Source organism: Grus americana, chromosome 3 (assembly GCF_028858705.1).
Source record: "Grus americana isolate bGruAme1 chromosome 3, bGruAme1.mat, whole genome shotgun sequence".
Classification (NCBI taxonomy): domain Eukaryota; kingdom Metazoa; phylum Chordata; class Aves; order Gruiformes; family Gruidae; genus Grus; species Grus americana.
In genome coordinates this window covers 109,021,722-109,034,689 of record NC_072854.1, presented here as the reverse complement: position 1 = coordinate 109,034,689, position 12,968 = coordinate 109,021,722, and the positions used below count along the sequence as shown (strand labels likewise).

The 12,968-nt window shown below is 43.5% G+C and overlaps 1 protein-coding gene across 3 annotated transcripts in view; it reads right to left on the bottom strand.

The window, feature by feature from the left end:
• The window catches only part of PPP1R21 (protein phosphatase 1 regulatory subunit 21), a 31,236-nt gene extending 23,403 nt beyond the window's left edge, over positions 1 to 7,833 (bottom strand). Inside the window, exons 1-7 of one of the 3 annotated variants that reach the window (XM_054822966.1) lie at positions 7,698 to 7,833; positions 5,229 to 5,343; positions 4,505 to 4,573; positions 4,015 to 4,161; positions 1,876 to 1,977; positions 1,010 to 1,174; positions 852 to 910 (exon numbers count right to left, since the gene is read on the bottom strand). In XM_054822966.1, coding sequence (XP_054678941.1) covers positions 852 to 910; positions 1,010 to 1,174; positions 1,876 to 1,977; positions 4,015 to 4,161; positions 4,505 to 4,573; positions 5,229 to 5,273 — 587 coding nt within the window. In that variant the 5' untranslated portion in view covers positions 5,274 to 5,343; positions 7,698 to 7,833. The remainder of the gene's footprint in view (positions 1 to 851; positions 911 to 1,009; positions 1,175 to 1,875; positions 1,978 to 4,014; positions 4,162 to 4,504; positions 4,574 to 5,228; positions 5,344 to 7,697) is intronic. The other 2 variants (XM_054822967.1, XM_054822965.1) reach the window with 2 other exon arrangements.
• Positions 7,834 to 12,968: the final 5,135 nt, after the last annotated feature.

Here is a 12,968-nt window from a genome sequence, read left to right as displayed (position 1 = left end):
GCAAGTCATTCTTAGTGAAACCCTGACCTGTATTAGAGGAGAGTTATTGGAATTCAAGTATCTTCGCATCTATCAAAATAATTAAAATACATACTTCAAGGTTACCATTTGTAAGAAGGAACTCTTCACCTGATCATTCATTATGCATTTTATCCATTACATTAAAGATCTAAACTGCACATGTATCTAAAAATGCATCTTAACAATAAGCCTCAGAGAAGTGCATCCTCATTTGATTTGGCCCACGGTCCTCAACTTCTTCCCATTTTCGACAACTTGTCTTCAAGACAATGAAGGTATTCCGAAACTAATAATACAATCCTTCAACAAAAAAAACTTTCTAGCTCAGTGTGTTACACCTGAAGCAAAGGCAATTGTTCAAGAAGCTTTTGGGGTGAAGGGGAATTTTTGAAACTCTTCAGTTGGTTGTCTCAGCATACCTTACCCAAGCTTTGTTTTTAGAACTAGTTTGTAAAGACTCACGTATCTTTGTTTCCTACAAGTTCAGTAATTTCTTTACTTTTTATAATATTCCATTACAAATAAATTCTTCAAGCTTTCATCAGCTTTATAGCTACTTAAAATAGCTTGGCAACAAAACTGCTCTTACTAAAAGTTGAATCTGTGGAATTGATTATCTAGTTACATGCTCAGCAGATGGAAAAGGGGTCTGATCTGCACAGTCTTAATGTTAATGTGTGGTTGCCCAGTATTTTGAGTTTTATCAAAGGTTTTGTTGTTGTGTTGGTTGGGGTTTTTTTTTAAGGTATTCTTGTCTAAAAATAATCCAGTTAATCTTTTACAGCAGTTATTTCTTGAAATGAATTTTTTTATTAAAGAAAAGCACTTACCATTCTTCAGTTCGAAGCCTACAGTCCTTAGCTTCTCTTTCTAGTGTCTGAGACTTGATCTTTATGCAAGAAGATAATCTCACAATGTAAGTACTGACAGAGCAAGACATTTCATTTCAAAACTTTTCAAACTTGCGAGTAAGAGAAAAACTCCTTACTTCTAATTTGGCTTTATCATTCTGCAGCTTTTCTATGGTATCTGTGTATTTCCTCGTTAAACTGTCCACCACAGCTTGATGCTGGGCAGCATCAGTTTCCAAAACCTCAAGTCTAGTTCTCAGCTCCGCTTCTAAACGTTTGTGCTGCTCATCTGCTTCAAAGAACTAAAAGAAGAAAAGCAGAACTCACAAAAGCTTCATTTTACTATTGAATCTAGTCCTATGAGTTACACTAATTTAATTAGCCAGTCCAGGTTAACAACAATTACTAGCTCTCAGACAAATAGAAATTTTATGACGACATTGATAGATAAAAGATTCAGGAACAAAGAACTTTGTGTTTATTAAAATGTTGTGGTACCAACCATTCCTTAGGTATATTGTCGATTAGTAGTAGACACCTGAAAAAATAAACTTTAGCCATAAGGTTTTTCTCAAGTTTTCTAAACCAAAGCGAAATACATTCCATTTCAGTAAAGTAATTCCTGACTTAGTTATGGCAACTTGCAGAAAATATTTTAAGCTTTAAGGCAATTCTGAAACAGTTAATGAACTAAAACGAAGTCTCCACCCAGTACCAACTATACACCTATTTCAGCAGAGTAGCTAAGCATCACTTAAAAATCTAAATGAGAAAACATGTATTACGTGAGTTATTCCACATACGATCTTAAGAATCTGAAGTCAAAATACTTTCTCATTTTCCCAGTGAACATCTTTTATTTATAAGCTATCCAATCTAATCTACTGTTTTGCATACAACTAAGCTTCTAAACCCACTCATTGTCAGATGGCATTCTGTTTTCTCTGTCTTCGTGTGACCAGTTTTCTGAACTAAAAAGAAAGGCTAAAAAAGTTTCACTCACAAGTATATGTAGTCGTTCATTCTCTTCTATCTTCTTCTGAAGATCTTCACTGAAGACGCTTTTCTGCTCTTGACTCAACTGAGATGAGGATTCTGCACTTTTCTAAGAAAGAAAGAAAATGCATTCATTATCTCCAGGTCTCTAAGGGTATCCCAAAGCCCATCCCCAAGTACCTGAAAACACTTCCCATCGCCAATTCCCAATAGAGGCACACGAGTGTATATCTTTCTTACACTGACTAATATATCAAAAGGTACACATATTGCACACAACATCAGCCTAAGAGCAGCACTTTTTCCTTCACACAGTTGTTACTGTATAGTGGTAGAATGCTAACTCCATGACGACTCAGGAAGGGCTCTACTCAGGCATCATATTCACGCACATGAAATTGCTTGTATGGGCAGGTGTCAGTTTGACATCATTTGAATCTTGCGTGATTCCCCACAGACAGTAATATGAAGACCTACGCACGCAGGCTTATTTGGTTTGGGAGCTGTGTGTAAGGCACATCTCCCCCCACCAGTGTCAGCTGGTCCCGGTCTCAGCAGGGACCAGGAATACTCACTGAAAGTGCACTATTCCGTGGCAGGCTGTAGCACAGGGTGGCACTGGAAAACACAGGGTCTTCACTGTCCATCAACTACCCTGAGAATACAGGCATCTCTCTGTGAACTGTTTCCTCCCTTTTCACCCATTTCATCCAAAAGACTCAGGGACTACCAGCAAATTCCAACACTCTTCAGCAGTGTGGTAGAGCAGAAAAACAAAGGTAGTGGGAGACTGTTTACATCTAAACTTCACCCTGAACTTCAAGTGCTTTGGACAGCTAGGACAGCTAAGCCACCTCTGTACCTGATGTCAGCCTATGATACAGCACTCAAGATAGACGCATATGTTCTCCTCCTCCTAAAAGGATTGCAGTCTGACACAGATCATCTATCCACATCTTAATCTAAATAGTTTTAGATGTGATTTACATGATCTCCCAATGGCAAGTCTCTTTTAAGGGGAAATTTAGTAGGGTGTGTTCAATACAATGAGGCCATATAGGTAAAACTAAAGGGAACGTATTTAAAAGGTTGTACAAACACTTCTTAAAAAAATACATACAGAACTGTCCGTTCTGACAGTTGAACAGGAAAGGAAAGCTGGTGGCAATGGTTTGCAAAGCTACTCGAGCCAGGCTGAATTCCTTCAAAATCTGGAAACATGTCTAGCAAAGCAGTAAGTAACATAAAATAAAAGAACAGGAGGCCCAAGTTGCATTTTGAAGAACAATCTACTGTAGTGCATGAATAATGTAAATCAGAGGCAGTATGCCTGTCAAGGGACTGGATAATAAAAAAATGCACAAGAGTTTAGGGAAAAAGGAATGATCACATTACTAATCAGTTGAATGATTTCTTTAATGTCAGTCTTGATAGCTACAGCATTTTTGGAGCTAACCGAAAAAAGGACAGTAATTAAGAGGGGTTTCCTCATAAGAGGAAGGTAGCAAAGGATGCTTGAGAACTAGTCCAGACACATCACCCCTGGAATTCTGATGGTACCTACAGAAAACATGGCTGATCTTAGAGGATAATACAATCAGGTTTAATCAGCAAGTATTTTGGCAAATAAAGAATGTAGTACTGAAATTATTCTGTCACTTTGAAATAGCAAAATGAACACTAGCTAAAAATTTTGATTTCAAAGCATTGACAAGATTCACATAAGAGCCTACTAAATAGCTACAGCCGAAGGCTGAAGAGTTCACCATCGACATCAAAACTACAAAGTAAGGAGGTGTGGATAGGAAATGAGAAACAATGTTTTCTTCAGAGTAATAGGTTAATCAAAGAGCTCCAAGATCTTTCCCAGCTGTTTGAATACTTAATAAATATCTGGAACAGGAGATAGCAATTCAGTATCAGTTAGTTGACATCAGAAATAAGAGTACAGAGCTACTTAGCATATATTATATGTATCAATAACTGCTAGTGAAAATACCCACAAACCATTGTCAGTTAATAACGCAAGTTCTGACAAAAACATTCAGTTCAACCTTTGACACAAAGCAACTACTGCTAGAAATCAGGATAAGATAGACAGGTGAGGAGCAGACCTCTAAGCAAGTTGTTTGCCTTTAGCACATACCTTGTTCTTCTTGCCCCTAGCTTCACTTAATGCAAGTTCATCTTGAAGTAACTCCACTCGCTTGGCAAGCTGCTGATTTCGAAAGGTCAAGCTGTCCATTTCTTGTTGCAGCTTTCTCAGTGATTGATCCTTCATCTTCAGTTGCTCCTGAATGACCAAAAAGTTTAATTTTAAAGTGTTCACACAAAAAATACTGCTTTTAAAGTAAAAAAATTGATTTCACTTCCTTGAGCAGCCCACAGATCACACTCAAGTAGGTATTTTGTTCTATAAATTAATCATTAAGAAGCAACCTTCCACTGTCTCAAAGTCGGCACCTATAGAAAACAATGAAAACTAGTTGCAGAACGGAAATTCTTTTACTAAATCAAGGTCCTTCTTTATTCTTTTAATCACAATACTTTGAGTGAGAAGTTTTCCCATTTACCCTTCCATTTCCCTATTTTGCTACAGCTTAATACACCTGGCACAAGCAGTTTTTGGAGATTACCTTCAGAGAAGCAGAGTTTGCTTGCTCATCTACAACCCCTTTTTTCAGTACTTGGTTCTGAGCTCGAAGCTGAAAAATAAGAGATGCCAATAACTATGCAAGACAAAGGAATAAAAAGTCATTTGTTAGCATGTGTATAAAACATCATATCCTCTCATGAGGGCACCAGATGTGCGTGCTTTTTAAAGTATTCTGTTCACAGCAGTGGTATCAGGTTGAAAAATGTACCCAAGTCATATCCTGAATTGCCAGGAAACATGAAATTATTTTACCACCTGAACATTTTGGTCAAATAGAACATAATTCCTATTCAATGAGTATCTTGGAAGATTAGTTACTTAAATATAGTTAAAGTTTGAAGAACAGTGAACAAATATGGAAAAGTTGCAAATTCTTCCTTGACTAATCAAGTTCTTGCTAGCATTCAGTGCTATTTCTGTCTCTCACTTCTCCCCAAAACTGTTCGTGACTGGTTCTAGAACATAAGCAGGGCTCACAATAACATCAAAATCCGTATCAATTCAAGAACTTAACTATACTCTAATGCAAATATACTTATTACTGGTAGCAGCAGATGATCCAGAGAGAATAGCTTGACATACACTTCAGGAAAATGCATAAAAAGCCCTGTAAATCTTATGTATATAGTTCAGAAATCTGAGCTAAAATCACTACAGTGAAAAGTGATACTCAAGAAATCTATTTCCCAGTCGCTTCAGAGTACCTCTACCCTGCAGCAATGAGGATACCGACAGTTCCATCTTCCCATTCCTTGATAATTGCTTGATTCCTGGTTTCTTCAATGGCAGTTTGTATTCATTTGACATGTCTGAGTCCAGCTGTTGCAGATATAAATTAAAAGGGTTTGTACAGTGCTTGGGAATACCTCTGGCAGATGCATAAAAGGCAAGATTCAGTGTAAAACAGCAATGGCTAATCTTTTGAGTCTGATGACCGAATATATTTGAAAGGTCAAAAGTCAGTTGACATTGCTGAGCACAGGCTTTTGCCCTGCAGTATTCCCACCGTGCTGCTCAGGCATCACAAAGGTAAGAGAAGAAACTTGCAAGAGCACCACAGGAAGACTTCCAAGCACAGGGTTTCCCTAGCAAGGAAAAGCAGTGGAGTAGTTTTCTATGCCATTTTTCTGCCACAGCTACTAATGCAGGAACATGTCAGGTGCAGTGAATGAACTAGCTCAATCATGCTGCACTGAGATACCCAAGCTGAACGAAGGGTGATCCACCAAAGGCTGTCACAAGTTGAAAGAGCCTTTTGACTACTACTTCCATCAGAGTGGTGTGAGAGTGCCAGAAGGTGCAACTCAAGGGGAAGAAGAGACTCTGAAAACATACATCCTTCTTCTGGACTGCTTTGTGAACTGAGAGAGAAATCAATCTTTTGGCAGGCACTTCCCTCGGCACTCCTTGAGTCTATCAAGCTCTTGTCTACTTCTTCCACAATATGATCAAGTGAACAGGCAAAGAGCTTCCCAGGGCTACTCTTTGTTTCCACCTGCACACAATAAACAGACAACTGAACGACTGATCATTTGCACAAAAAAGAGGGTTACCTGCAAAGGGGATCCCGCAATGCCCTTGAGTTGTTGCACAAGAAGTGGGATGAGACCAAAAAATACTTCCCACAAAGAACCAATGAAACATCACAGGCTGAAAGTTGCAAGATGAAGTTCAAAGAAAGCTTCTGGACACCATGATACTAAAAGAAAGAGGATCCAGTAGCTGGAACTTTCAGAAGCTATACACAAAAGTCCACATTTCAAAGTTTCATTTGGGAATCAAGCAGCAAAGTCCCTTAATGACCTTATCTTGCACCATTTTTAATGTCCAAGGTGCAGCAGAGCCACTGTAGAAAGCAACAAGTAATATGAACTCTGTGACCTACAAAGCCCCAAAGTGAATTCAGTTTTATTAAAATGATTTTGTGGAAGAATTAAAGAAATAAATATCTGTGAACAATTTAGATTCTGTACAGGTTTTTTTTTTATAGCAGTTCCAAGAAGAACAGTATTTAAAGATGCATTGTTCTGTAATCTAGGGAAAGGCGTCAAATACAGCCAAGTGCTTTGTGCCAAACACTCTGATGCTGGGCTACACAAAAATAAAGTGCTGGCTTTCTTTCCCAAGGCTGTTGAAGAACTACACCATTCAAGACCAACAGTCTCCTCTTCCTTTTAGTGAAGAAACAAGAATGAAGAGTTCTGTATTAAGCAAGGCTCCACCACTTAAGAAATCATCTCAAGCACCTTGGAAAGGAAAGGCATTCTCCACTATGGGCCAGAAGTCTTTGCAAATACTCCGTTAAGCAGCAGCAAAAATGGGAAGCAAAGTCACCTAGGGCAGCTGCAGAAGAATGGGAACAGACATGAGGCAAGTGTGGAATCAAGCATCCTCACTTCCAAGATGCTGCAACACCGCTGCAAGCGCTACTAAACACCAATGAACTCCCACATCCACCAGCCAAAGCAAACTCAGACTCTGGGGGCAAGATACAAGATCAAGACCTCAACAAATGTTCACACCCAAAAAGATAACTAAGCCTCACGCCTGACTGAGGAGTGGCGAAGCAAGAAAAAGCACAGCTGGTTTCACTTCCCTGGCATAGCAGAACCCATTATTTGTCCTACTGGATGCTTTGCAGACAAGGCCACTTTGCTCCTCAGGCCAGCTTGCCCAGCCAGCACTCGGCACTAGGGCATTCCCTCGGCACCTGCAAACTCGCACCTCCCCTGCCCGCCCAAGTTTGCCTTCCCCTCAAAGAGGCAACCTCTGGGCCCCAAACGCCTCAAGGCGCTACAAAACCCAGCGTTTCAGTCCTGACCAGCCTCCCGCTCCGGCTGGAGCGCAGCGCCGAAGGCAGCCAAGCCGGGCGGGAGAGCTCAGGGCCCCACCGCCCCACGGCGGCACCGGGGCAGAGCAGCCGGCTCCCCCGGGCGGGGCACGGCAGGGCAGGCTCAGCGAGGGAACGGGCAGCCCCGCGAGGGAACAGGCAGCCCCGCGGGCCGAGCGGGGAAAGCCCCCTTCCCTCAGAGAGGCGGCCGTTAGGCGCGTAACGGCCGGCAGCCCGCGCGCAGGGAGCGGCTGGAGGGGAGCGGCTGGAGGGGGGCGGCACCGGCAGGGGGGCGGCGGCCGCCGCTCGCGGAGTATCGGGGACGGGCTCTGGCGCCTGATACCTTGGAGTACTCCTGAGCCAGCTTCTGGTACTTCCCCTGCAGCTCCGCGGCGGCCGCCATCCCCCCGACACCGGCTCGGCTCAGCGCTAATGCAACCGCCGGCCCCGCACGCCCGCGAACAGAAGACGCACTTCCGGGTTCAGGCGGTGGGAGCGCGATGACGTCACCACGTCGCCCCACATACCGAAGAGAGGGAGGGCGGAGCTTAAGTCGCCGGCGCCACCATCTTGACGCAACTTCCAAGATGGCGGCACGGAGGAGGGTGGGGCCGCAAAGGGGGCGTGGCGGACCACGTGACACCAGCGAAGCGCTCACAGCCGCCTCTGTTGCCATAGTAACAACCGCCGGGCCCTGCGCGGCCTCCAGGCTACGGGGCGCCACCCCGCCCAAAAATCATCGGCCGCGCGCGGGAGCAGCGTCCGCCCGGTGTGTGGGGGGAGGGAGGCCGCGGGAGGCGCTGGCGGGGACGGGGAGCGACATGTCGGCGGATCGCGACGCGGGCAGCGGCGGACGGTGCTCCGGTGCCGTCCCCATTCCTGGGCAGAGTGCCGAGTCTGGTCCCGCGGCTCCCCGCCCGAGGCAGGCCTGTCGCTAGGGGGAGCCCCGGGCCCGCGCCTGGGCGTGCAGCGGCTGCGGGGCAGGTCACCCTGTGGCGGGGAGACCCAGCAGGTCCCGCCGCCGGTGTTTGAAGGCGGTTTGTTGAGGGCCCGCTCCTCAGGCGGAGCCCGAGCTTGGGGTGTGTTGCCGGGGCAGAGGGCCCGGCCTGGGGCCTGTTACCTGCGTGCGAGGGAGGGAGCCTGCGGCACAGAGCTGTCCAACGCGTGTAACACCCACAGGAACTGAGGCACGCGCAGTGTTTGCAGATCCTTAGGTGCAAAAAATGAAACGAGAGGCAGTTAAGTAATTCCTCGTGGTTCGCCACAAGTGAGTGGCGGGGATGGGGTTAGTCGGTGCCAGCACTTGACCCTTCCTACTGCATTCAACCTTCAGTGCCATTGATATCCTAATGAAGGGGAACACGGGTGAATCGTGCGTTACTGCAGTGACGTCAGTTCGCACTCAAGCTGCAGAAACTCGAATTCCACAGTCTCGGGGTCATTTTCAGTATCTGCACCCCGTGGTTCCCGGGCAGGGCCCTCCTCTGCTGCCTCCAGCCTGTAGGTGCCTTTGTTTCAGAGCCTTGATGCGGCTTCACCATTCAGCCATCCTCCTTTAGAGATCGCTTAGACTGTGCTATTTATCTCCCGTTTTCTTCTTTGTCCTCAGATTCGCCAAACATTTAAATGTGTGTACACCATCAGCGCTCTTTAAGCAGAATCTGAAGACATCATAATAGGTGTATTTGGTCCTGCCAGATACCCAGCCCATGCAGGATTTTGTTTCTGAAAATGACTGGAAATAGATGTGTAAGGAAAAGAGTAATAAGGCAAAAATGTGATGATAATTCACCAGTATATGCTGAGCATCTGGTGATTTGCAGGTTAAGGGCTTCCTGGTGTAGGATAGAGATGTAACAGCAAATTATTATTTTTGTTCGGTTTCCATGGTATCATTTTTTTCCCCCATTTGATTTCAGCATGGTGTCTTCATAGCCTTTCCTCACTAGTGGGTAGTGCTAGAGATGCTAAATCATCATTTTCTTACCTCCTTTTCTCTTTGTTTCCCTGAAGTAGGAGTAGATAGTAGGTGCCTGTAATGGAAGCTAATCCTTTTCCTTAGTCTTGAGGCTTTGCTGGTATGTGCTATTCTTTTGCTTATCATAGTGGAGTTGGCAGGCACCAAATATGATATGGTGGCCAGATTAGTAAATATGTTTGTATCTCCACAGGAAGTCTTAATGTTGGAGGACATGTCGCTGTTCCATATTGCCATGACAGAGACTGCACATTTTTAGGAAGTCTAAAAGGGGAAAAAAGCAAAACACATATTGTCACTATTCATCCAAATGGTCTTGCTGCTGTTCTGCATGACCAGAAGAGCTGAAATAGCAATACTGGAATAAGAAATAACGACGCTTTAGTTTTTAACATTACAGCCATGATAGACTACTCCTTCCACTCCATTTTGTATTCCCTACAGAATTTTCTAATGAGGTAAATGGAGTTTGCAATTGCTATTCAGCACACCAGGGTTAACAGCAGCGCACCTTGCATTGGTTTGTCCTCACATGACAGTGTGGTAAATTTTATACTGGAAAATTATTAAAAAACTTACAATTGATTCTAAGCCTGAATTTTTAGATTTACATTTTCTAGGATATGTCTTTCATGAAATGTTAGACTGAAATGCTTTGAACATACTTTGCAAAATACAGTACTCCCAGTTTGCGCTGTGTTCAAAGATGCTGTTGTGATGAAATTTTCTCCTTGTTTCTGGTGCACTGAATGCTGGCAGAGAGGTTTCCCAGCTGAAAGCTGGGAAAGTGAGCTGAGGGAATTACAGTGCCTAGTTGTAGCAGAATGAATTGCTTTCCCCCTGACAACAGCAGCATTTCTGACTGGGCAGCTAGTTCAGGGTGGAGGAACACAGAATGTATTTGCCTGCATCCATCCAGAATGGCAAGGTCCAAATGTACATCACAGAGGGCATTTATCATAGGAGGTAATGCCAGTTTCTTAAAACGCAAGTGGATGGAGTGAATCAAAAGATGGGTGCTTTTTACTGCTTAAAGGCTGTAAGGCTGAGAGCTGACTGCAGGATTTTTAGGCTCATCAGAACAGCTTTGCTTCAGTGTATTTTAAGCATCAGGCTAGCCTCTTGTATTTTAAAGTGGTCCTGTCTCTTACCTAGTTTCTTATGGATCCCGGAGTCCCTATAATGTTAGAAACATACAATGTTGTAATTTATCACCATTCCATGGTTGTGCTTGGTAAACAGCTAGAGGCAAAGTTCCCCAAATATACAGGTAACAAAAGTTAGGTGGCTTGTTTTGTTGTTTTGTTGGGGTTTTTTTTAAATTTTCTTATAGGAAATTCTCAGATTCATCCTTTTGATTTGTCATTGCAGCTGCAGTGCTACTTCCCCTACTTTCAGCTGTGAAAAAATGTCTTTATTATGCTATTTCCTCACAAGCGCTTTCTTAACACTCATCTCTCCCTAGAGAGCAAGGTTGTCCAGCCACTGCACCAGAGAGGTGCACAATGCACGTTGCTGCCGCGTGCTGTTGTAACGCTTCCCTGTCAGTGACTCAGTATGTAATTGCAAAGGACTGATCCTGTCATCAGCAGTTCAGACTGAGAGAGGTCAAGCGAGTGGAATGCCAAGCAGTGCGGGGTGATTGCCACAGGACCCCCAAAATACTACCTTTGGCAAATCCACCCACGTGAATCTAAGTACACATCACGGCAGCAGAACTTAATGCAAGCTGAAACATGACGTGTTGAACAAAGAAATCCTTCACAAAGGTCATAGTGGTTTTGCTTGTCTTGTTGCCTTGCATGGGGCAGAACAGAGAGCAAAGGATGTACAGTGGAACAGAGGCTGTCCTTTTCTTATGTCTGCGCTCAGCAGCTAGTATAATGGGTGTTAAATTTTAGATGCTGTCTCAAGACAAATAATTTAAGATTTACAGCAATTGTTTTGATATGTCCCATTTTCAAGCCCATTTATCCTCCCTTCCCTGCTCAAGCAGTGCCTTCTCCTCTGTCCGATTAGTCAGAACTTGTACTCACATACCCTGTGAATAGGTGCAGGTAGAGAAATAAACAAAGAATATGTTTTGAATCATCCAGGATGCTTTCTGTGCTTTGGGAAATCAAACTTCATTGTCATCACTTATATGCTTACAAATATTCACAACAAAAGTGTTTCTAAGATCCGGAAAAAATTGAAAAACGATTGGAAGGGAGCCATCTTCAGTCACCAGACTATCACAAGCAAAGCATAAACCACATCCTCGGAAGCTGCAAACACCCTAAACTGGTGTTTTGTTTCTGTTATCTTAGCAACGGCAAGTATGAACAGCAGGATATGTGCTCACAATATGCGCTCGTTATTTCTCATGGTGACTCTCTAACAAACCATTTGTTATATATGACCTTTCACCTCTTTCAAAATCTGATTGTTCTAATAAAATTTAAAAAGCCAAGTAGTCAGAAGAACGTATGATGCGTGTACAGATATAGACTTCACAGAACAACTTCTTTTCAGTATTTGTAGTCTTCATTACCATAATTTCAGTGTTTCTGTAGCATTTAAAAATAGAAATGAAAACAAGGCGCTGTGTCTCTTGCGTCCCTTCCCAGCCCATAGGATAAATAGCTTGAGTCATCTATAGGGTGTGTGCCTGGCCGGGGGAGTGGTGCCTTTGTGTAAAAAGAAGTTGCTGAGAATGAGAAGATTAAAGAACTGAGCGGGCAGCTGCCTATGAAAATTTGGAGGTGACTTTGCGGCTCATGTTCCACTGGGGTACAACACATACCAGCCCTTGGTGCAACAGCGGCAACTTCTGCCTCTTCACAGCAAATCCTTACCCATACTTGCTCCATAAACCAGCAGAACTTAGTAACAGCTGAAAAAGTTTTTGTCTCTTCCTTTTTTTTTTTTTTTTTTTTAAATGCAGATTTCCCCTCCTTCCGGGAAAATGAAACCTCTTCCCCAGCTCTGCCATCTTTTGTTGAAAGGCTGCATGTCTTCTGCGGCCTTGTTTCCTGCTATTCTTCTCTTCACGCTTGCAGGGGCTGTAGCTGAGAAATGTTGGCCCAGCTAAGACTGCCTGCACTCAGGTTCTACAGTCTTGCATGTTTGCTGGAGAAAGCAAAATAAAACAAACGTACATAAAATCCCAAGAGACAAATTGTCCGATTTCATAGAGAAAGAGAAAAGACTGACTTGAGAAGGAGCGTTATGAAGATTGTATGGTGAGAAGTGGATGCTCTTTCACGTAGACCGGTTGTGGACGCAGACCTTCAAGCCTTTGAAAGAACTCCCAGCTCACCTGTGTGAGTAATGTCACCAAACCAGGAGCTGTTACCTGCAGCAAAGATGGCATGGGTTTCTCTTAATTTTCTCAAATCTCCAGAGACAGACACATGAGCAGAGAAAGGAGAAAGATCTGGCAGATTTACCAGTAGTTAAGGAAACATTTTATTCAGAACTATTCCTGTTGATGAGCATTTTTATTTTTAAAAAGATTGTGGCACCTCCAAAAAGAATTTAGACTTTTGGAATGAGCTAAAGCCATTAATCTTTGGTGCATAAAGACTGTCATGGAAAAAGAAGAGGGATGGAGGAGACGTGGGCAGGGTACATCACCGACAGAACCCGGGGAGA